General features: G+C 36.4%; 1 protein-coding gene and 1 pseudogene across 8 annotated transcripts in view; one reads left to right on the top strand and one right to left on the bottom strand.

Annotated features, from left to right (window-relative positions):
• Positions 1–25,882, top strand: part of DIAPH2 (diaphanous related formin 2) — a 942,260-nt gene that overhangs the window by 732,446 nt on the left and 183,932 nt on the right. For all 7 annotated transcript variants that reach the window (XM_084870674.1, XM_084870677.1, XM_084870675.1 and 4 more), the window contains one exon: positions 625–760. In XM_084870674.1, the coding sequence (XP_084726800.1) occupies positions 625–760 (136 nt within the window). The remainder of the gene's footprint in view (positions 1–624; positions 761–25,882) is intronic.
• Positions 3,468–4,760, bottom strand: LOC311615448 (cytoskeleton-associated protein 2-like; annotated as a pseudogene). Its single transcript has one exon. The product of its transcript is annotated as a cytoskeleton-associated protein 2-like (transcript).

Raw genomic sequence — 25,882 nt, forward strand, 5'->3', positions numbered from 1 at the left:
ATGCTGCAGCATTTATAAAGATGTTGGCATGTAAAAAGCTATTAAACTTGCAGGTATTTCTTTCCTGTGATAATATGGCTAATTATTTCATGCTTTGTACCTTTAGATATAATTGTTACTACCACAACTACCACCACCGTCATCATCATAGACTAAGTGTTCTAATCACTTTTTAAATGTATCTCATTTTTTGTCACAAAAATCTTATGAGGTAGTTTTTTTTTAATCCCCACTTTGCAGATAAGAGCATAAGTTACAATATAATCTTGTAAAATACTTGCTAAATCATATTTCTATATTAAACATTTTCTTGTATATCAAAACTGTTTTATATTTTAACAACAGAGAAAATGTGTTTATTATTAAGTCTGTAAACATTCATGTCCTGAATTTTCTGGCACCCTAGGTAATGTTAATTAAAGCCTGAGTTATTTCTACTTTATTCAATGTCTTACAGTTATTGGTTCTTGTAGCTTATATACATATGTAGCTTAAAGCTACTGTAATACTTTTTCCATCTCTGAACATCCATGTGCATGTGTGAAAATGTAATTTTAAAATTGCACAACTTCTCCAATATATATATAAGTAATGAAAGGATTTTAACTTTTTTAAAATGTACAGGAAGCAGTAAAAGAAAACAACAAAAGAAAAGAAATGGAAGAGAAGACTAGGAGGGCAAAACTTGCAAAAGAGAAAGCTGAACAAGAAAAGCTGGAACGCCAGAAGAAGAAGAAACAGCTCATTGATATAAACAAAGGTATGAAGTACTTCCATGTTTTAAATGATCTATACAAAGCAAAACAATAGCACTTAATTAATTTTGGATTATAAAGTGAATTGTGTTCTTGGTAGAAAAAAAATCACAATATTATTAATTACTTGTGTTAAATTCTCTCATGAAATTATCTTAATTTCTTGTCACCCTACACTGAGCACTGAGGATTTTTGGCAACCAATTCAAGGTAATATGTTGTTGAAACAGTCTTTTTCTCTTCATTATTTTCTTTTTTTGCCAAATTATGTTCTGGATGAGGCCGTGGTGAGGGAAGAAGAGAGCAAGATGAAGAGTTTACTGGTATGGGGAGATGAGCCTTATAGCTCCAATTTTCATTTTGTTGACACAGAGAGCAATAATTAACACTTTTCCTAGAGGGCTTGAATATTTCAGGTAATAATGGATATTGACTGCACTATTATAAACAGAAAAAGCTAGAGAGAGCATCCTGCTCAGCTGTGAGCCTAGGAGCAAAATGCTGGTATAGCCACGTAGTATAAAGTAGTTGTTTTGTTGCTAAGCAAGAATGACCATGGATTAAAGGTATTTTTGTTGTTGTTGTTGTTGTTTTCTTTTCTTTCTACAGAAGAGAATGTAAATAAAGTGATTGGCACTAGATAGCTTCCCCCTGAAAATACAAGAATGAAAAAACCATAATCTCTGCCACTGAGGGTTAGAGAATTTAAAAACAAAGCAAAATCAGAGCAAGATAAAAAACAATGATTGATATGGACCCCCTATTTCTAAATATAGTGATAATCAAAATCATAAGCACTATATAATGTTGAGTATGTTCTATGTGCTGTTCTAAGACTTTCACATGTTTGAAGTAAATTAATCCTCATAACACCTCTATGAAGTAGGTATTATTTTTTCACTTTTCAGATGAGGAAACTGAGGCTCATAGAAATGAAGGAACTTGCCCAAGGTTCACACAAACAGAATTTACTAGCACCAAGATTAGAATCCAAGCAGTCTGGCTAGGGAATCTGCTCTTGTAAATGCATTGTCAAATAATAATAATAACCACAAATAAAAACAAACAAACAAACAAACAAAAGCATGGAGTGCCTGCTATGTACCAGAAACTTTGCTGGGAGATTTACATGTATGAACATATTTAAGCCTCATAAAATCCTGTTAGGAAAGTGCTACTATTTCATTTTAAGATGAGAAAAGTAGGTGCACAGAAGTTAAGTTGCTTGCTCAAGTTCACAAAGATAGTAAGAGATAGAACCATAATCTGGACCTAGATAGTCAATGGCCCAAGTTCACTAGTAATTATTATGATATATTTTATTATGATTATTAGTGAGTATCAATTATTCTGTGGTAATATCTCTAAATGGATAATCTGAAATAATATATAGTATTATATTATATATTTATATATTTATTAATATATAATTATTAATAAATAATATTAATATTATTTATATTACATATAAATAATATCTATATATATAATTTAAAAAGAACTAAAAAAGTAGACAGCTGAGGTAAAACATAGTATCAACATCATTTAGCAATCTTTATAGAATATAGTTTTGTTCCCACACCACACCACCACCCCCTCCCCAACTACTTATCAACTTTCCACTGTTTTCCTAAAAACATATCTATAAAGAAATAAAGGGCCTATACTGATTGTGCCTATAATATATATTCTTATTCACCAAGATTTTATTAATTACCTCTTCAAGTAAAATTGAAGACATAGACTAAAGATCCAAATAACTGCTTAGCTGAGTGATCTGAATATGAAAGACACACCTTAAAATAGGATTTATCTTTGTGTGTTGTTACCTTATCTCTATTTACAGATCAGTCAAATAGCAAACTTCACCATGAAGTTCTTAATTTGTGACCCTTGTGTTTCAAATACCTACTATTTTTTTATTGTAATATTATTTTACACCAAGTATGTGTGTTAGTCCTTATAAATATGTTTCAACAAGAAAGCCTTTCATTGGAAGTGTATAGTCTTTTTTATTGTAGATATTTCAATTTATTGTCTACATATTAGTCACAAATGAAAAGGGAATTATAATTCCACTCTCTAGAACATGGGAAGACAATGGAAAGTACTGTTATACAAATGGAATATATGAATGAAAATGGAATATGTTATTTTCAACCACATTCATATTACACAGTTTTAAAATGATCTAATATCTTATAATGACCAAGTACTTATTTGAAAACATAGAGTTGATAGATGATATATGCCACCTAAGTATCAGTTCAAAGACATAAACAATTTTATTGGTGGTGCTCATGTGTGAGGAACTCTTTACAATATGTAACTATCATGTTTCAGGGGACATGATTTAACAGTTAAGCTTTTATATTACAAAGCAAATTTAAGTATTAATTATTTTAGAAATAAACCACCAAAACTGGAATTACATTTAACTATATTCAAGGAAAATGGTAAATTAGTTGATAAAATTTACCTGCCTACTAGAGAAAATCTTAATCAGTTGAGATAGACAATGCAGGAATGACTTAGCTTTTTGACACACAGAAGGTTACACCTGCTATTATGTAAACATTAGTTTAAAAAAATAAAAAAGCTTACTGCCATGGATACTTAGGTACTTGGCCAACTTCTGACCTAGGAGACATATGAAGCCACAACAAATGAAACACCCCAGGAATAATAAAAACCTTCTTTCTTATCATTGCTTTATTTCTCTTCTGTTGTTTTAGTCTCCAAATACATCTGGCACAGCACTGCATTAGGGCTGTAAATAAGCGCATCAGTTTCATCTCCCAACTCTTATTAACTGTTCCAGTAAACACACACAAGAATAATGGTCTTTTAACATATCTGGCAGTTTAGAAGTCTTGTCTTGAAGATGTTGAAAATGTCTAACTGGTGTTAGAAACTATAGCTCTTTAAATGTAGAATTTGTTTCATTCAACTGCATTTTCTTTTTTACATTTTGCAAGTATGGTGTAATAGACACATTCTATTTAATTAAGCAACTTTCCCTAGTTTCTGCATTGGGGTTTCAACATCATTGGTTATCTTGCTCTTTTTCGCAATCTTCAAATACCACATTTCTATGATGTTTATTTTCCATTTCAGGTTTTTCTGACTCTAGATGACTCTAGATTTGTTCTTCGGTTGAACAAGTCTCCTCAAATTTTTCTCCAAATTTAACCCTTTCTTGACTCTTCATTGTTAGAATATCTGCAGTTGAATGTTGCTTTTCTTCAGTAGGCTGAGCTCTTGCCAGAATGGCCTTCTCATAGATTGAGATAATATTTCCAATAGAACTTGTAAGTGCTTCAACACGCACACACCCAATATTTAGCAAGTGTTTTGGGCATATGAAATATTTTTAATCAGTTCATTCAGTGTGTCCAATATTTCTTCTTTTGGGCATTGCTCATTAACCAGCTTTAGGCCTTCACAAAAGGTCTTGTTTTCTTTTCCAGGAAGTAGTCTGTGTTCATCTTCTGACATGGTAGTCCAAAGGACCCAATTGATTTTTCATTTCTGGTTCAGGCTGGGGAACAATTGAGTTAGGAGAATTTTTAGCATTCTTCCTTTGCTAGTTCTCCACTTACTCAGATGAGCTTTTCTTTCTTTGCAGTTTCTTTGGGATGAGCCCATCTACTATCGATATTTGCTTTTGTTATAGTATGTCCACACTGGTCTTGGGATTTTGACTTTTCTGTCAGTTTGGTGTTAGAAAATGAAGCAAGCCTGGCTGTGATTTCAGATGTGACACTTCTTGATATTGTCTTATTTCTTTTTACTTCCTGAGAAGAGCTGGCTTTGATGCTAGAGAAAACTATTCAATTGTAGTAATTCTTTCTCATGAGATCCTTTCCAAATTGTAACATTGGCAGAGGTTCCACTGATGCCTTGTTTCAGGGAGTCCAGGGAATTATGGGTGTTATTGAGGTTTTCTAAATGAATTAAACTCACATTGAACAATTTGGCCATAAGCGCAGGATTCTTGAGCATGTTAGCACCTTGCTTTAGTTTCCCATGGTTACTTGTTTCTTTTTATTATTGTTTTAATATGAAACACTTGGCTTAATGTCATACATTGACCTTGGGGCTCATCTTTAATTGGTAATAACTGCAGATTTTTATTATTATTGTCCAAATTATGTGTGTCAATTGCTATATTCAAATTAATTAATTCATTACAAGGTTTTAAAGGAATATATTTTTTCTGTTGTAATATTATTTTTGTGCCTTGTAGTCCTAAGGACATTTTCTTTATGAGACTTTTTGTCTTAGGTTTCTTCTTGGACATAACCCTCATGTGTCATCACTCTGTAGTTGCTACTGGATAATATCTGCTTTTCCTGTTTATATGCAAAAAAAAAAAAAAGTGGTTTTTTTTTTTTGGACATATGTTTCTTGAGTTTTTGTTTTATCTTCTCTCTAAACACGAACCGGGCTCTCTGACTCAGAGGAAGCTGCAGGTCATATGGCAGTGCAAGGTCACATGTGGACTTAATTAAGATGAAAAGATCCTGAAAATAAATAATAATTAGAACAGCGTTGCATGTGAAGATGGAACTCTGTCAGTGAGCTTCTCAGACAGTGTCTCATAAATGCTGTTGTTAACTAGGTGTAAGTCAATTACAGACATTCTGAGGATCGGGGAGGAAGCATGGTAGAGCTACACAAAATGTGAATCCATGGGAGATGTGAGAATGAGGTGCAGTCAGAAAGTGATTTAGAGAACTTTAAATGTGTCCAATTAGAACAGTGTATTCCACTTTTCATTGAGGGAACATTGTAATCTTCCTTTCACTGAACAAGCAATGACATAGAATATTTGACTGCATTTGTGAGACCTATTATGTAGAGCAGAGATTTTCAATCTTTTTAATCTCTTGGCACACAAAGTAATTACTAAAACCCAGTGGCACACCAAATATATATATATATATATATATTTTTTTTCTTTCTGATCTGACAAAAAATAGGTATAATTTTTATTCATTCACACTGGACAGCTATTATTATGTTCCTTGTTGTCATTTTTCTATTTGACAGTCTAGGAAAGAGGTCAAATAATCACATGCCCCTGATTAAATTGTCAATTGTTGCATGTTTTAAAAATTCTTGCGGCACCCTGGTTGAAAATCACTGATGTAGCGTGTAGATGTATTCCAGAACATGTCACTAGAGATGCATTTCATTGGAACCAAGGATCTCAACTAAAGTGAAGAGTCCCCTGGGTAAAGAAAATCACTTGAAAATTACAAACAGTGTACTATTTCTGTAAATTTCAATTTCAGATTAACATAGCAAATTGCAAACCACTCTCTTTTAAAAAAATACCTTGTGACCCCCATACAGCTAATAAGTAACAGCAATAAAAATATTTACCTAGCATGCAAAATTATGTACATCATAAAGTAAAATATGTTAGAATTTAATCATTCAGAAGAATAACAGAATAATGCAAACACAAAAGGGTATTTCTATAATCTAGATGTGATCATAATTAAATAAAAGTATCATGAAAACTACACAGCTAGAAAATTATATCTTTTAGGTTAAATCTGTAAAAAAAAAAAAAAAAAAAAAAAAAAAAAAAGTTTAAGGTTCAATTTTGAGAGTTTGGGGATCAGGAGGCAGAGGCCAGGATAAGAAATAATATATTTTAATTGTGAAGGAAATAAAAGGCATGATTATATGTTAAATAGACAGTCATTTTGTAAACATTAAGTGATATGACTGAAAAGGTACTAAAGCCTGCATGTCTAAAAGCGGAGATCAGCCCTAGCTCTGCCACTTACTAGCCTTAGGCTTGTTCTGGCCCTTCATCTCTTCATGCCTCAGTTCCTTATCTGTAATGTAGGATAATGACATTTACCTCCTATACCAGTTTTAGTGAAGAGTAAATGAGATATTTAAGTATAGTATATAACATGGGCTCAGAGTATACTAGTAAGTCCAAGTCCCACATCCACAAAGACTAGCCATATAATCTCAATTTACTCATCTAAAAAATGGAATAAGAGTGCCTTCCTTGTTATTGTGACAGCTAAATGAGGTAACTCACAGAGACTAGTGTTATTTATGCTATAGTCCAGGGGTCCTCAAACTTTTTAAAGTGGGGGCCAGATCACGGTGCCTCAGAGAGCTGGAGGGCCGGACTATATGAACTACTAATTCCTACTGTAACACCTGGGCTGCGCTCACTGCCCAAAAAACCTGGCAGGCCGGATCAGACTCCTCTGCGGGCCGCATGTGGCCTGCGGGCCATAGTTTGAAGACCCCTGCTAGTCTGTCAATTATATATTGATGTCTTTAGTTTAAGATAAATAGTTTAATGTTCAGTAAATATTTTCTGATATTGTCATTGCAGGGAAATGTTTGAATTGGAAAAGTAGGAAGACTGTTGGAAAGATTGTGAACAGCCTTCCAAGTCACATGGGAGTTGTGTTGTGATGAGGTTGGAGAGCCAAGGGGATTGTAGCAATTTGTTCAGAGATTCCCAGGGTAGTGAGCCAGAAGCACAAGAAAGGAGAGGTGAATACGATGTAGATGTAGTTGGAAAAAGACAGTGAAAGGTGAGAAGAAAAAAAAAAAAGAATTAGCTTATACCTTATTCTGTCTTCAAAGGAGTTTTAAACCTGAGGCAGTTTAGGAAGGTGGTAATAGGAAGGAAATTTTCTTATAACAGGAGTTGCTAGCAAAAGATTCACTAACAGCCAAGACTTTTTTTTCTTTTAAAGAACAGCTTATTTTACTAATATATAATTATGCATTGATATTTTTGACATATTAGGTTATTTCATTCGTTCAAACAACATTTATTGCACCATTTCCCAAATAATTATAATTAGAGCATGCACAGTAATACACTATTTATTTAAATGTAAAATTGAGAAAGCTAATTTAATTGCAGCAAGAAATATGCTAAATCAATAAATGTACTCTAAAATGTGTAGTAGTATATAAACTATGCAAAGTACTTGGTATAATTTATGTTCTCCAACCTTTTATTATATTAGTATAGATTATAATTAAGTTAGGGACCACTAAAAATAAATTAATTAATTCCGTAGGTAGAGTAAGGAAGTTTACCAAATATTTGTAATATTTGTGAGTAAATCTCTTTTTGTGTTTATGGAAGTCAGCAAATTAATTGCAAGGACTGAGAAGAAGCAATAAAAAGAAATGCATTTTTTAAAAAAGGTTGTTTTGAGATTGGAAACTCCAGTGTGTATTGTATGCAAATATTATTTAATCAGTAGCAGTGTTGTTCCTCCTTATATAAGATTATATGGAAATTAGAATTGCCTATTTACTTCTAGGATGATAATAAAGAATGATCTACTTTAGAGTGATCTGATGATAAATCAGTCTTCTGGGAGTGAATTAGCAAATTTTAAACAATAACTTCAATATTTAAACTCTATGATTAGTGGTGGGCAGAAATTTTTTCCTGTTTTCTAAGTTTTAAAATAATTACATCTTGTAAGTAAATGAGTTCACTTTACATTACATTATTTTAAGCTGCATAGGTCAAAACTGTGTTTCCTAATGTCATACCCTGGACATTAAATTATAGTAACCAAAATTATAGATTAGAATACCCATAATTAATGGAATTGATCCTGGTAGTATTAAAGCTCTCCCGAGAGTATAAATTACTGAGACAATATAGGTACCATCCATCTGGCATATTTCACAAATGCTTATGAATGGCTCATAGATGCAACTGCAAAAGCTAAACAAAGCTTGTAGAAAAAAATCATTGACCTAATAAGTCTTTATCTATGAAGGAAAAATAATTTCTGGCTGATATTTCACTTATTTAAATTGCCTTGCTCCCTACATTAGCAAACATTTCAAGAAATCTATGTTTATTATCTGTCAGAAATTTTCTTTGTTCTGTAGGTTTGTGTTTTTAGAGGAGATTTATGGGGCTTATTCCAAAAGAAAAATTATTCATCACAGTAAAAGTCTGCACAGGTCTTTAGAGGTTTTAGCAAATTGAAGTATTTAGTATTAATGTGGGGCTTTGTTATTTTAATGAAACATCCTTAGTCTTTTTAAGGCAACATCATGCTACACTACTGTAATTTATTCAATAAACACTCCTTGAATTTCTGAGTTCAAGTACTAGGTTAAGGTATCAGGTATAAGAGGAGCTCCCACAATAGCAACCATCCAATAATAAAGCACACCTGTTGGGTGATTCTGATGACCCCTGCAACATGTCATATCCGACACATCTTTCATTGAGTTAGCCTTCACGGGAGCTGAGTTCAACCTTTTTCCCCTTGGAGCCAAACAAACCTGAGTTCAAATTCTGACTCTGCACCCTAAACAATGTAACTTGAGGAAATTCACCTCCTTGATCCTCAGCTTCCTCGCCTATAAAAACGGGAAAGAATGGCACCTGCCTCCTAGGATCTTCATAAGAATTCAATGAGAGAACACAAATCTCTTAGCACTTGCCTGGCATATGGTTAGCACTTAAATGTTGTTAGCCCATTCATAATAATAGCTATTTCAGTGAGCATATCCAGGAAATCTATTAATGGCAGTAATCAGTACAATAAAATCTTGGTGACTAGAATGCCTGGGAAAGAGATGTTTTGATTAATTGGATTTTATAATTATATAGAAAGCCATGTGTATATCTGTATTATTCATAATCTTTCTAAATTCTATTAGTCTACAACTCTCCTCCCACACTCCCAACCACCTCTCCACTCCCTCCCTCCCAGTATTTTTGGCTTTACATTTTATATAGATGAAATGTACAGCATATAGTGCTTAAACATAATGTTGTACAGATAGGAAGCACACAGGGTATAGATCACTGGTTGATCATTAAGATTTTGTTAATGTCTCTGGACCATTATCAGAGCATCAGGAATGGCTGCATACAGGCATCAGAGACTTGGCTTCCTCTGTCCTATTCCAGAATACCCTCTAGTTATTTTTTCCTGTAGCCTATTTGAGCCACTTATCACCAATAATCTTTATCTGACCTCATACTAAAATAATTAAATTTCTGGCACCAGCTCACTAGTAGTAACTGCTAATCTCTCATGCTATCTGCGTTAACAGGAAAACATTTTTCTACGTCTACTAAAAATATTCTTTTAAATGGGAGACAAAAATAAATATGTGAAATGAGATAGGTAATATACTTTAGATCTCATTAAGAGTTCTTACATTCTAAATTCAGAAGCTCAAGATTTGCAAAAACTATCAGAGCTATCTTCAGCATGGTGAGCATTTAACAAGATTTCATCGGTTCTCATGTGGAAGCTGAGTAGCGCTGGCAGTTACAGACCAGCTTTCCTCTGCAGTATGCACTCTTTGCCACACGCCTTATATAACTCTGCTCGGCAGAAATCCATGAAAATACTGGAGTGGGTGGATGAAAACAATCAAATTGGCTGCATAAGAAATGACCAAAACACATTGTAGGTGGCCTAATCGTTTCTTATAAACATGCTTTGGTTCCATATTTTAATATTCTTATTAGAGAAAAGTATCAAATGAATAACAGCTGTTATATACCAACATCGCAATTAATTTGGCTCTGTTCTCAGTCAAATGCGTTTAGATTCATGTTGGTAATTACACCTAACAGACTCATAGAACTAACAAACTGCACTGAACCCAACTGAGTCTCTAATGACTTTTTTTTTTTGAAAATTATATTTGTTCCACCCACATTGAATTCCTGAGCCCCTGGGCTGCTTCAGAATCAGGGTAAAATCTATTGTTACACTAACTATGCAAAAGGATTATTATGGATGAAAACCTTTCAGTGATGTTTAATTTAATTCTACAAGTATTTATTGAGTGCCTATAGCATGCTGAGCAGGGGTGACACACCCTAACCACACTATTGTCTGACAACTCAGCACTATTAACCTACTTAAGGGGTTACTGTCAGGCTTTCTCCCTCTCTGTGTCTCTCTTCTGTGAGAAGTGATGGCTCTGGCTGCATATGTATGCATGCCTGTATGTGTCCACTCACAGAGGGCAATGGGCACCATATAACATCTGTCCATTTTTTCCCATATGGTTTACATATGGAAACTTCTGTTTTTATGTCTAATCAATCTGCAATTGTTTTTTTCACACATGACCGATCCATAACAGGCTATCTTCACTATTCAGTGGGGGAGGGGGGAAATTGGGGAAAAACTCATATATTAGTTTAAGAAAGTAGTTATGCCTTTGTTATAATGCTATTAGAAAAACATTATAACTTAATCCTGGAATACTGATTGTCATCTAAATGAACAATGCGTTTCATATGCTCTTTTCTGATTGCTCAGAAAATGATGGTATGATTCATTTGGGAAGCAAAAAATAATAATCCTTTTAAATCTGCAGTTAACTATGGATGACATTAATACTTTTGTTTGAACCAGTGTTGGAATCTGCTTTAAGTGCACATTGTGTAAAAAAAAAAATATATCTTTTTATCACAGGAGATATGTCAGAGCTCCTGAATTTGATTTAGCCTTTTGTTTTTGCCAAGCCCTGGTCAGGGCTACCTAGGAATTACTTGGAGCATCACCAAACAGGATGGAGGTGTGTGGGTCTAGGGGGCCACAGGCCCAAGGTCCTAGGGTGTTCTTTTCAGAATCTATATGACAGTGTTAGAAGATCCACATTCTCACAGTATAGCGTGTTAGACTGTATTGTAATCTAAAAGTCAAAATGCGGAGAATCCAAGATGGCTGCACAGGTAAACACCTAGCTGCAGCGGAACACAACAATTTCAATAAAATACAACTAAAATATAAAATGGACATTACCCAGAACTACAGGAAAGTCGACTGATTGGAAATTCTACAACAAGAAGCAAGGAGAAAAGCAGAAGGAAGAGTGGAGGAGCTGTAAAAGCCTAAGGTACGGAGACACAAGGCGCGCGGAGAGGACGGAGTCGGAGAGGACTGAGCCGGAGAGGAGGGGTGGCTGAGTGCCTGGCTGGTGTTCCCTAGCGGGAAGGAGATAAAAGCTCCGACTTTGCTGGGCCCCAGTTCCGACTGCTCTGAACCCCAGTTCTAGGCCAGACCCTGGGGACCCAGGTTCATCCATAGGGAGCTGGGCTGTAAGGCGGAACCCCTGGGGAGTGGCAAAAGCAGGTCCCTGAGGCGCTCACAGTGCGCGCAGAGAAGGGACTGTTGGCTGTGCCAAGGGACTGCCCTGGCGGGAAGGAGACAAAAACTAGAGACTGCTCTGAACTCCACTTCCAACTGAACTGAACCCAAGTTCCGGGCTTATTGTGGGAGAGCCTAGACTGTTTGGTAGCAGGCGAAAATCGAGGGTACCTTTCTCTCAGAGGTGCTTGCAGCGAGTACTGAAGGACCCTGGGGATTACTGAGATTCAGGAACCCCATAGGGCGGGCCTGAGGGAAGCCAAGTCTGTAGGCTCCATCCTGAAACCCCGCCCCATCAGGGAAGCTGTGAAAATGCCAAGACAACATAGATCACAAACTAAAGAAATGGAGGACAAAAAGCTACTGGATATAGAGTTCAAATCTACGCTTATAAGGTTTTTCAAGAATTTCCTAGAAAAGGTCGATAAGACCTATGAGGATATGAAAAGGGATCAACTAGAATTAATAAGGAATCAACAAGAAATGTTAAGGGATCAACAAGAAATAAAGAATACATTGTCTGAAAAAAATATTATACAGAGTCCTAAAAACAGAATGGAAGATCACAAGAATTAAGTCAAAGATATGGAACATAAACAGCCAGAAGACTCTCCTCACAGAAGCAAGAAGGCAAGAGAATCCAAAAAATTGAAGACATTGTAAGAAACCTCTGGGACAACTTCAAGCGAACCAACATCAGAATTATGGGGGTCCCAGAAGATGAGAGAGAGCAAGATATCGAAAACATACTGAAAGAAATAGTGACAGAAAACTTTCCCCACCTGGTGAAAGAATTAGACTTACAAGTCCAGGAAGCTCACAGAACTCCAAACAAAAGGAATCCAAAGAGGACCACACCAAGACAAATCATAATCAAAATTCCAAGAGCAAAAGACAGAGAATATTAAAAGCAGCGAGAGCAAAGCAGGTAGTTACCTATAAAGGAGCACCTATACGATTGTCAGCTGATTTCTCAACAGAAACCATGCAGGCCAGATGGGAATGGCAAGAAATATTCAAGGTGATGAATAGTAAGAACCTACAGCCAAAGATAATCTACCCAGCAAAGCTATCACTCAGAATTGATGGCCAGATAAAGAGCTTCACTAATAAAAAAAAGCTAAAGGAGTTCATCACCACCAAACCATAACTATATGAATTGCTGAAGGGGGTTCTTTTGGAAGAGAAAGTAAATAAAGATAAAAATTATGAACAACAAATATGAAACTATCAACAAGTGAATCTAAAAACCAAGGCAATTAAAAAAAATCTCATGAACAATATTAACTGTTGAATATAATAGAATCAGAGGTATGGAAGGGGAGTGAACTGACAATTCTTGGGGAAAAGGGGATAGGGGGATGTGGAAGAGACTGAACATAAACTGTGCACCTATGCATGAGGACAATGGGGGGTGGGGAAAGGGCAGAGGGTGGGGTGGGAACCTGGTGGAGGAGAGCAAATGGAGGGGGGGGGGAAGGAACATTTGTAATAATATGAACAATAAAATTTTATTTAAAAAAAAAAGTCAAAATGCATTGTTTTGACGAAACCCGTTTGGCTCAGTGAATAGAGCATCAGCCTGCAGACTGAAGGGTCCTGGGTTCAATTCTGGTCAAGGGCATGTAATTTGATTGTGGGCACATCCCCAGTAGGGGGCGTGCAATAGGCAGCTGATCGATGACTCTCATGGATGTTTCTAACTCTCTATTTTTCTTCTTTCCTCTCTGTAAAAAAAACAATTATATATATATATATATATATATATATATATATATATATATATATGCATTGTTTTGTTTGGGAGTTTAGTCTCTCATTTTTTAGATCATAACCCCCATCTCAATTTTTAAGCTGCTAATTTTATGTAGTTGAGTGTCTGAGGTTGAGGAAGTTTTCAAAATTCTCACCAGTATCTGTGCATTCCTGGTTTGAGTTGCTACCTCCTTTGATTTTCTCAAAAAAGTATTTTTGCAAAAGGAAAATGTGTTCCCTCTAGTCTTCTTTTGTCAAAAACCCTTTGCACTTGCTTTCTTTTGCCAATTGAACCTTTTTTGAAATGCATCAGTAGGGAGAGCTTGCCTAGCGTTTGCTAGACAGGAGTAGCTGTAGGTGCATTTAAACAATCCAACTGGAAAAGGGAATTTTTCTCTTTTTATTTGAAAACAATTGAAAGTGAAAGGTGTGTGTCCCAGGACAGAGTGTTTAACCAACCTAGTTCTACTGAAATTCAGTATGGTATATGAAACTGCCTCCCCTGTGTCTTCCCCCATGTTTAAAAAGAAACTCCTTGTTTGAGGTAAGAGGTTCTGAGTCAGAGCACTGTCTGACATAACAGGCATCCATTATGTTGTTAGGCCTTGTTGTATTTTTCTTTGCATCTCTTTTTCTTCACTCAAGGAGTCAGTGCAGCTTTGTTTTAAGGGCTACCTGATGATGTTTTCTTTAAAATATGTGTGTATGTTTTTGTGTTGTGATTTTTTCTGTTGTTTTATTTTTTTGTTTGTTTGTTTGGTTTTTTGTTTTATTTTTCTTTTTTTTTTTGAGAGAGAGAGAGAGAGAGAGAGAGAGAGAGAGAGAGAGAGAGAGAGAGAGAGAGGAGGGGAAAGGGAGAAAAATATTGATAGGCTGCCTCCCACACTCCTCCTACTGAGGATCAAGCCCGCAAACTGGGCATGTGCCCTGATGGGGAATTGCACTGTCATGACAGTTGAAATGAAACCCCCAAAAGGTACCTGCTGATGGACAAGAGATTGGTGGTGAGGGTTGCAGTGTGGTTCTCAGCCTATTTTCCCTGACCCCTGTCTCATTTCAAAACCCATGAGGAACAAAGTAAATGTGTTTATAAGGCGATGTATGGGTTCTCTCTTCAAAAATCATAGATAATTATAACCTTAGGAGAAGATATCATGTGCCCTGGACTTCAGTAGTTAATACTTCTGAAGGATGTGACTCTTAAGGACGAAGCAACTAAGAACTGATTGTACTTCTATACCAAAGGAAAAACCACAAGTCTGTATTCTTTAAAAAAATATATATATCATTGATTTCAGAGAAGAAAGGAGAGGGAGAGAGATAGAAACATCAATGATGAGAGAGAATTATTGATCATTTGCCTCAGGCATGTCCCCCACTGGGGATTGAGCCCACATCCTGGGCATGTGCCCTGACCAGGAATTGAACCAGTGAACTCTTATTTCATAGGTCGATGTTCAACCACTGAACAATACTGGCTGGACCACAAGTCTGTATTCTTGAAGTGCCATTGCAAATATTTACACAGACAGTAATATGTCTTAAAAATGTATTATTTAAACAGAAATGAGGCCATATGCCAGGGTTTTATTTTGCTTTGTTTTGAGGGGGGGGGGGGATATCCAGAAGCTACCGTAGTTGCTTGTCTCACAAACATGGCAGGGAAAGGCCTTTCTAAGGAAGCTGGCTATCTCTTGAAATCTCTGATTCAAGAAATACCAAGTTCCAGTTCACAAAGTGTAAGTCCTTTGTTATAAGCTTTTCCCCCTGGCCTGTGGGCAGTTTCAGAAACTTGTTTCTGATTGCCATGTAATGCTTTTCTGCAATTTTATCCATAAAACCGTTTGGATGTTTTGAGTTGATGATGCCTTTTCATCGTTCTCCTGTATCTCCTTCCCTTCTTCGGGATTGTGGTGCTATCACACTCTTCCTGATGCATTGCTTCCTGGTGGGTGACATCATGGTTTGTGAGCGGTCTGATATATAAATAAGGTGGTAAGAACTGCCTCAGCAATTCAGTTTCTATTTGAAAGGAATTAAGCAGCCTCTCTCTGTTCTCTTACATTTTTTCCTCTACTTTGTGTTTTCACAACTCTATTAGGCACTATAGGAGGGCCCCTTTTTGCTTTCACTTCATTTCTAAAAAACATTTAGTTGATTCAAAAATCTACTTGGAACTGCAATGCACCATGCGTTATAATAGACTCTCCTACTGATATGTTTTGTCAAGCCAGAATGTGTTGGTATTCAGAAATCGTTAATAACTACTAATTTTATAGGAGCAGTACAGGAATGCTTCAATCAGATGTCCTTATTTTCACTGAGAGTAAAGGAGTGTTTATCTAGGAAGAGTAATAGGAAAGAATGTATCAAACTTTGACCTTAATTCTTGACTATGTTGACATTATGTATTCATAGGTGGGTTTTGGTAGGTATGGAAATATGTGTGAGATCAATAAAACTTCAATATGTTCAAAGGTGAATATGGATATGATTTTACTAGATGAACTCACTAGCAAAGCTGCCTTTTAAGGTGACAGTACACACACACACACAAATACAAACACACACATGCACACACATGCACACACACACACACACACACACACACACACACACACACTAGAGGCCCAGTGCATGAAATTCCTGCATGGGTAGGGTCCCTAGGCCTAGCAGGTGATCAGGGCTGATCAGGGCCTTCCTTCATTCCACACTGCCCCCTGGTGGTCAATGCACATCATAGTGAGCAGTCAAACTCCTGGTGGGTCAAACTCCTGAGGGGACAATTTACATATTAGCCTTTTATTATATAGAATGCTGTGTGTACGTGTGTGTATGTACGTGTATGCATATTATTACATAGAATCCCACAAGTAAATGACTATTTGCATCTGTGTAATAATATAATTGGTCATGATAACTCATTTTTTAACTTTTTTTTTCTTTTTTAACTTTTACTGAAGTGTTTAGCTGTGGTACATTTACACCATGAAATACTATACAACAGTAAAAATGAAGGATCTCTTACCATTTGAGACAACATAAGAGGGACCTGGAAAGTATTATGCTAAGTGAAATAAGTCAGTCAGAGAAAGACAAATATCACATGATCTCACTTATATACAGAATCTAACAAACAAAATAAACTGATGATCAAGAGACATAGAAGCATGGAACAGACTGACAAATCTCAGAGGGAAGGCAGGGGAGAGTGGGTAGGTGGGAAGACATCAACCAAAGAACTTCTATGCATATATGCATAACCTATGGACACATATAGCAGTTTGGTGAAGGCCTGGAGTGGGCTAGAAGGAGTCAATGGGGAAAAAAGGAGACATATGTAATACTTTCAATCATAAAGATGTTTTTAAAAAACTAGTTAGAAAGTCATACAATATTAATGTGAGGGTCTTGCATAATCCAGCTTAGAACAAGACAGTCTGATAATTATTTTCAGTGTTCATAATCAGGTATTACATCTCAGACCACCCATCTGGAATTACTTTCTGCCAGAAATACAGCATTTAGAATTCCCAGTATGTAAAGGTAACAATTTGGGAACTCTTTATGAAATTTCTCGACCAAGAGAGAACCAAGCCTTGTCCCACCACCATCCCCAAGGTGTGGGACCTTTGGGCTTCATACCCTGTTTCCCTGAAAATAAGACAGTGTCTTATATTGATTTTTTCTCCCAAAGTTGCGCTAGGTCTTATTTTCAGGGGATGTCTTATCTGTCCATGTGCTAGGTCTTATTTTCAGAGGATGTCTTATTTTCGGGGAAACATGGTATTAACCTCACATAAATTTTCATTCATGGAGTTCCATCTCTCCAAGGTGTTCCACCTGTGGCCTCATGCATTGCTCTAAGTCAGGGATGAGGAACATCTCACCTGTGGTCCATATAAGGCTAGTAAAATCATTTGGTCTGGCTCTGCCAATACATTAGGGGTGAGTTTAATTAAATGCTTGACCCGATATAGCAAACTAATGCTTACATTGACAAGTTCAGCCCCAAAATGATGTTATAAATATCCAAATGGCAGTTGGCAGAAAAAAGCTTTCCCATCCTGATCTAGGTGATTACCATCCCTTACTTTATGGCCAGCCAAAATGTTTCATTAGAACTTTGTGCTCTACCTGGTTTTATTTTCTGATGTAAGGTTTTTTATTATTGACTAGAGGCCCAATACACAAAATTCGTACAAGAGTAGGCCTTCCTTCCCCCGCTGCCTGCACCAGCTTCCCTCTGGCACCTGGACCTGGCTTCCCTCACAGCCCCAGCTTTGTCAGATCTAATTAGCATATTATGCTTTTATTATTATGGATAGTATTACAGATATCTCCCATCCGTCCCCCTTTACCCACTTCCTCCCAGCCCCAGCTAACCCTCCTAGATCTTCACTCCCTATTGCCTGTATCCATATGCTATGAATATAAGTATATAAATTCTTTTGGTTTATCTCTTCTCATTCCCCCAACCTCACATCAAGATATGTCAGTCTGTTCCATGCCTCCATGCTTTGGGTCTTATTTTGTTGGTCAATTCGTTTTGTTTGTTCAATTCCACAAATAATTGAGATCATGCGATACTCATCTTTCTCAGATTGGCTTATTTAACTTAGCATAATATTTTTCAGGTACATTGTCTTATTAGTCTCAGTTTTGGTAACAACTTTCTGATTTCCTCCTAGATCACCCACCCCTTTTTGCCCCCCACCCTGTTCATATTGCTACTTGCCAGGCTAATGCATGGCCATCATTCATTTTGAGTTTCCTTATTTGAAAGAGCACTGCTGTTTTCTGTTGATATTTTGTGACACTTTGGCAGGGGCCTCAGAAACCCTACCACAATGGCTGGGTTCCTGCACTTCAGATTCTTTGTGTCCTCCTAGGCAGTGTTTCTCTAAGTGTGGTCTCTGGACAAGCAGATTCAGTATAGCCTGGGATTTGTTAGGAATGCAAATTTTCTGGCCTTGGCCCAGAACTACTGAATAAGAAACTGGGTAAGAATAAGGGGGAGAGCAATTCATTTTTTTTTAACAAGCTCTCTGGGTGATTCTAAATGCACACCAAAGGTTAAGACCCCTAGAGTCCAATGACTAGACTCATATTTTACAACTGAGACACTAATAGCTTTTTCTCAAGGGCATCAAGTTAAATTTAGTATTAAATACTAGATCCAGAGCAGAGCCTGTCTCTACCCACTGCTCTTTCTATTATACTACAATGCATTGCTAGTGTTTAAACTTGTTTTTAAAAACTTATACTTGGTCATAACAGATTATTGTATATGTGAAAATAAGTGGCTTTTCCTCCAAGGTTTGCATTCCTATAATTTTTGAACTTACTACCAGTGATGAGATCAGTCAGAATCAAGTTGTTTTCAGTGATAAGGTGGGAGAGTGTCCTTGGCATTGGAACTTTACAGAGAACTCAGCAGTGTCTTTGTGTTGTCCAGCATGGCTTTGATGGTGGACATTGCCTTGTTTTTGAAACTACAACATACCAAAGTGAACTCGAGAAACTGGTACTGAACTGAAATATGTAAAAGCTTTCTGATTAATCAACAGAAAATTCGCAGGAGAGAACCCTGATACCCAAGGACAGAAGGTGGAGACCACATAGACTGATATCTGCCTTGCCTGGGGGGAAGACAGAAAACACACCCTATTAGAAAACACCTTTACCTGTGGCCACTTAAGAGATTAAAAGTAATAATTACCCTCCATGCAGAAGCAATTGCCCCACCCTGTTGAAAAAACTCTCACCACACCTGAGGATGATTGCCTGGGGGCAATTCATGTCAGAATCCTATTAGTCTGTAGTCAGAGGTGTTCTCTGCAAGCTTTTGAGCCTTTGCCTGATCCAATTAGTCAAAAAACAGCCTTGCACTAGAGATTTAAACACTGTCTAGTGCAAAACACTGTCTTGCACTAGAGATATAAAGGTGTAGAGGATCTACCTAATACAGTCACCAAAACCAACAACCAAAATGAGGAAACAAAGAAACAACTCCCAAATGAAAAAACTAGAGAATTATCCAGAAGAAGAGATAAATGAAAAAGAGATAAGAAATTTATCTGAAACAGAGTAAAGTTGTTAAAAATGCTCAACAGTATATATATTAAAAAAAAAAAGATAGTAACTATAAAATAAGAACAGTCTGAGATAAACAATGACATAACACAAATAATAAACACATTGGAATGAATACACAGCAGATTAGGGGAAGCTGAGGATTGAATCAATGAATTAGAAGACAGAGTTGAAAATATCACTCGATTAGAGAACCAAAAAGTAAAAAAAATAAAAATAAAAAAACCCCAGGAGGACAGCTTAAGGCAGCTGTGGGACAATGTGAAATGTAACAGTCCAATATAATAAAAGCCTTGTGACCAAATGGTAGAAGACCAGAATGACTGATCAACCAGTCACTGATCAACACGTACTTACCACCAGGGGGAAGACACTCAGTGCAGGAGTTGCCCCCTGGTGGTAAGTGCACTCCCACAGTAGGAGCGCTGTTCAGCTGAGTATGATGAGTGGCACTCACACAGCAGGAGCAGCTGTGCAGAGGGAGGGTCCACAGCCAGTCAGCTGACCGGGATGAGCAGCGCTCACACAGCAGGCCAATCCCCGCAGGCCACGCCCTCACCAGTGCACAAATCCTGTGCACTAGGCCTCTAGTATTAGAATAGTATGTGTTCCAGAAGAGGCAGAAAGGGAGAAAGGAATAGGGAAGGTGTTTGAAGAAATAATGGTAGAAAACTTCCCTAACCTGGTAAAGGAAAAAGTCACACAAGTGCAGGAGGCATAGAGAACCCCAAACAAGAAGAACTCAAACAGACCCATGCCCAGATACATCTTAATTAAAATACCAAAAGTTAAAGACAAAGAGAGAATCTTAAAGGCAGCAAGAGAAAAGCAAACTTACTTACAAAGGAGTTTCCATAAGGCTGACACCTGATTTCTCAACAGAAACTTTATAAACCAGAAGGGAATGGCATGAAGTACTCAAGGTAATGGAAAGCAATGATATGAAACCAAGATTATTATATCCAACAAGGTTATCATTCAAAATAGATGGTCAAATAAAGAGCTTCCCAGGCAAAAAAAAAAAAAAAAAAAAAAAAAAAAAGGCTAAAGGAATTCATCACCACCAAGTCAGCATTACAATAAATGCTAAAAGAATTGCTGAGAAGAAACAGTGAGAGAAACCTAGCCATACAGAATTAAGATGGCTATATATAAGTACCTCTCAACAATAACCCTAAATTTAAATGAATTAAATGCTCCAATCAAAAGGTCTAGGATAGCTGAATATATACAAAAACATGACCCAACTATATGTTGTCTACAAGAGACCCACATCAAAACAGAAGATATATACATGATAAAGTGAGAAGATGGAAAAAAAATTTTCATGCAAATGGAAAAGAAAAAAAATCTGGAGTAGCAATACTCATTTCCAACAAAATAGACTTTAAAAGCATCATGCAAAGCGGAATAAGCCAGTCAGAGAAAGATAAATATCATATGATATCACTCATTTGTAGAATAAAATGAACAACATAAACTGAAAAAAATAGGCCAGAGGGGATAAAATATCCTAGAATATAATAGAAATAATCCTATTATTTTCAGACTTTTTAATATTTCCTATAATTTTTGTGATGTCATACTATGTTAGTACAGTTTTAGTAATATTTTTATATTTAAAATCCTTTTATTCTTGAAATATTTTGTATGTAATATTATATGTAAGATCATTTTTCTTGAATAATTGATATTTATTGCATGTAACATTACCATATTAAAAAAAAATAAACCGAAGGACTTGTATACATGCATATAAGTACAACCAATGGACATAAAACTCTGGGGAGGGAGGGTATGTATGGGAGGGTGGGGCAATGTTAAAATATGTATACAGATAATAATTTAATTAAAAAAATAGAAAAAAAGAAAAAATAAAATAAACTGGTACTAAGGAATGATCATTTGAATTCTGTGTGTATGTGAGTGTTTAGTTGGTAAAATGAATTACCAAAGAATTTCTTAAGTAGCAATGCCCATGGTATGTTAAAATAGAATTAGGTGTGGGAAGTAGGTAGATAATGAGTTATATGACTGTTTAGGAACACACCTATTGAAGAGCAAGTTTACCTTGTATTAGTTATTAATTATTATTAGTATACTTGTTTTTTAATTATTCTTATTTGAACATATTTTAAGGCCTTCGGTTTCCTCTGGAAGGATGTTCTCATATATTCTCCAGATAGTAAATAAACATGTCTGAGTTTTCATTTGTCTCAGTTTGACATCTTTGCCCCACATACCCTCATAGACCTGAACCTAGAGGAAAGGCCATACAAAGCTGCTATTTCAATTTTTTTCTGCTTTCAATTTTATTTTCCACAGTGAAACATTTCTTTCCGATGATAATTGGACCATTGAGATAATTATCTTCCTAAATCATGCTTGAGTGGATTGAAAAAGTTAGTGCAGCATTTAAAGGAAGTGATTTAACCACTGGAAAATTCTTCTTTCAGATGATTTTATGAATGTTAAAATAAAATAGCATTAAGAAATTATTAGGAAATTTTCACTTGAGAGAGAAACCAAGATGACAGCATAGGTAAATACCTAAACTGCTGCCTCTCACAACAATTTCAAAACTACAACTAATAGACAAAATGGACATCATCCGGAACCACAGGAAGGCTGGCTGAGTGGAGATTCTAAAACTAGAAAGAGAAAAGCACACTAAGACTCAGAGGAGCTTCAGAAGGCAGAATTACCGAGGCACACGCAGAGAGGGCTGGCAACTGAGTACACGACAGGCTTTCTCAACCAGGAGAGAGACAAAAGCTCCCGACAGCTATGAACTCCAGTTCCGGGCAAGACTCTGGGGACCCAGAATCATTCGGAGAGAAACTGGACTGTCTGGCAAAACTTGAGGATGGCTTTCTGTCAGAAGTGCTTGCAGTGATTACCGAGGGACACTGAGACCCAGGGGCCTCTTAGGGCAAGGCTGACGGGAAGCAATTGCTGTCTGCTCTGCCCTGAGACTTGACCCCATCTAAGATGAGCACAGAGGCTTTTGCAAGTCTTGTCTCATAAGGGTGCCTCCAGCACAGAAGTTCTCCCAGCGTAGAAATAGCTGATCCTCACAACCACTTGGCCTGGTGGTCAATTCCTCCCAGTGACACCAATAACAATCAAGGTTTAACTACAACAAGACTGTGCACACAGTCCACAAAGGGGTGCACCAAGAGTATCCACTTTAGGTAACTGGGGAGGCTGAGCCACTGGGCCCTATAGGACACGTAGCACACAAAGCCACTCTATCAACTCAGGGAAGCAGCCAAAATGTGGAGACAAAGAAACAGGTCACAAATGAAAGAAATGCATGAAAGAAAACGACTGGATATAGAGTTCAAAACCATAGTTATAAGGATTTTAAAGAATTTTCTAGAAAAGGCCAATAAATTTAGTGAGACCCTCAAGGCTATGAAAAAGGACCAACTAGAAATTAAGCATACACTGACTGAAATAAAAAATAATATACAGAGATCAAACAGCAGACTAGAGGATTGTAAGAATCAAGTCAAAGGTTTGAAATACGAAGAAGCAAAAAACACCCAACCAGAAAAGCAAAAAGAAAAAAAGAATAAAAAAATATGAAGATAGTGAGATAGTGTAAGGAGCCTCAGGGACAATTTCAAGCATACCAACATCTGAATTATGGGGGTGCCAGAAGAAGAGAGAGAGCAAGATACTGAAAACCTTTTTGAAAAAATGGTGACTGAAAACTTTCCACACCTGGTGAAAGAAATAGACTTACAAGTCCAGGAAGCACAGAAAACCCCAAACAAAAGGAATCCAAAGATGACCACACCAAGACATATCATAATTAAAATGACAAGAGAAAAAGACAAGGAGAAAATATTAAAAGCTGCAAGAGAAAAATAGTTACCTACAAGGGAGCCCCCATAGTTTCCAGCTGATTTCTCAACAGAAACTATGCAGAGTGACTGGAGTGGCAATAAATATTCAAAGTGATGAATAGCAAGAACCTACAACCAAGATTACCCAGCAAAGCTATCATTCAGAATTGAAGGTCAGATAAAGAGCTTCACATATAAGAAAAAAACTAAAGTTCATCACCACCAAACCAATATTATTTGAAATGCTGAAAGGTATTCTTTAAGAAGAGGAAGAAGAAGAAAAAGGTAAAGATAAAAATTATGAACATCAAATACACATCTATCAACAAGTAAATCTAAAAATCAAGTGAATAAAAATCTGATGAACAGAATAAACTGGTGAATATAATAGAATGAGGGACATAGAAAGAGAGTAGAATGACAATTGTCAGGGGGAAAAGGGTGTAGGCGGTGTAGGAAGAGGCTGGACAAAAATCGTATACCTTTGGATGAGAAAAGTGGGGGTGAGGGTAAGGGCAGAGGGTGGGGTGGGAACCGGGTGGAGGGGAGCTATGGGGGGGGGGAAGAGGAACAATTGTAATAATCTGAAAAATAAAGATTTATTTTTAAAAAAGAAATTATTGCCGAAACCGGTTTGGCTCAGTTGGTAGAGCGTTGGCCTGCAGACTGAAAGGTCCCAGGTTCGATTCTGATCAAGGGCATGTACCTTGGTTGTGGGCACATCCCTAGTAGGGAGTGTGCAAGAAGCAGCTGATCGATGTTTCTCTCTCATAGATGTTTCTAACTCTTTATCCCTCTCTGTGAAAAATCAATAAAATCTATTAAAAAAATAAAAAGAAATAAAAAAGAAATTATCAGGAATAGTGACTACTACATCATTTTGAAGATCTTGTAATCTTTTTCAAATGTTAATAAGAAACTTGTGAGAAATGGGCAATCAAGACAGATTATTATGTTGCAGAGAGGTTTACCAACTTTGGCTATGTATTTTGCAGGGCTCACTGAAAAATGAAAATATGAGCCTTTGTTCAAAGATTGATAATTTCAAGATGGCAGTAGCAGAGTATTAAACCAACTATGGGGCCCTTTAGAGCACAAGGCCCTATGTGATTGCATGGGTCACAAGCCTGTGTTTTACTTAAGTGGTACAGTTAATGAAAGAAGCAAAATCTGCACCCCTTTATTCCTGGAACAAAAGGAACATTTTAACTTGAATAAAAGTGAGAATCTTTTGACAAACATCCACTTCTAAAAAAAATCTCTTCCTGCCAGTGACCTCTTTTATTTATTTCAAAATGTCTATCTTTCCCCATCAATTCTAGCACGATCTCTGTAGCAAATAAAAAGGGGAGCTTTTCCCTTGAGAACTTCTGTCAAGAAACTATCTTATTCAGCCCTCTTCTGATATATTAAGAAATAGTTCTCATCTCTTAAAGTAGGTTTGAACCTTTCTCTCTGATGAATACTTTACATACTCTGAGCAAACAGCTTCAAATGTCTCAGATATTTTGTTGAAGAGATTCTTATTTTTCTTTTTTAATTCCCAGTGGCTTAAGGTATCATGTCTACAGATAGTTTACATCACATTCTCAGAAAGTAATATAATAGGGCAACATGATATTCATCATGCAACATTATTTTGGGGTCTGTTTCCAATGGATGCTGGGTTCACTTAGGGTTATAACAATCCTTTGAAATTTGTTTTGTGTGATTTGGTTTTCATAAAATATCAGGATGCTCTGTAGATTATCCAGGCCAGTTCCCTGCCTCAAGGTATGCTCGCATGTAACTGTAAGACAAATGGTTAGACAGCATGTTTTTAAATATCCCAGGAAAAGAAGTATGTGATAGCACCAATAACCCTTATACAGGGAGGGATGTTCAGGGTACCACGAACTGCACTTGTATCCCTCACAAGTCCCATTGTTTTTACAATCATTTTTTTTATTTGAAATTGTTTGATGTATCTTACTTTTTTTACTCTGGTCAGAGTGTTTTATTTCTAAACCTAACTTTAATTACATTCTTGTTGAGAAAACACAGCAGAAATAAACTTTTCTAAACTGTATATTCCACATGTAAAACTCTAGAAAAATGTTATCGTGTTCTGTTCATTTGTCAGTCCTTTTTGATATGTAGACATATCTTGGTTAATCATTATGACTGCATATGTTTCTCTTTGTTAATGAAAAACTGTGGAATTATTCAGTTTTTCTTAAAAGTTCACTCATTTTTATATTTCAGATGCTCTTTGGTATTCACTATA

This window comes from Pipistrellus hanaki (genome assembly GCF_964339955.1).
Source record: "Pipistrellus hanaki genome assembly, chromosome: X".
Classification (NCBI taxonomy): Eukaryota; Metazoa; Chordata; class Mammalia; order Chiroptera; family Vespertilionidae; genus Pipistrellus; species Pipistrellus hanaki.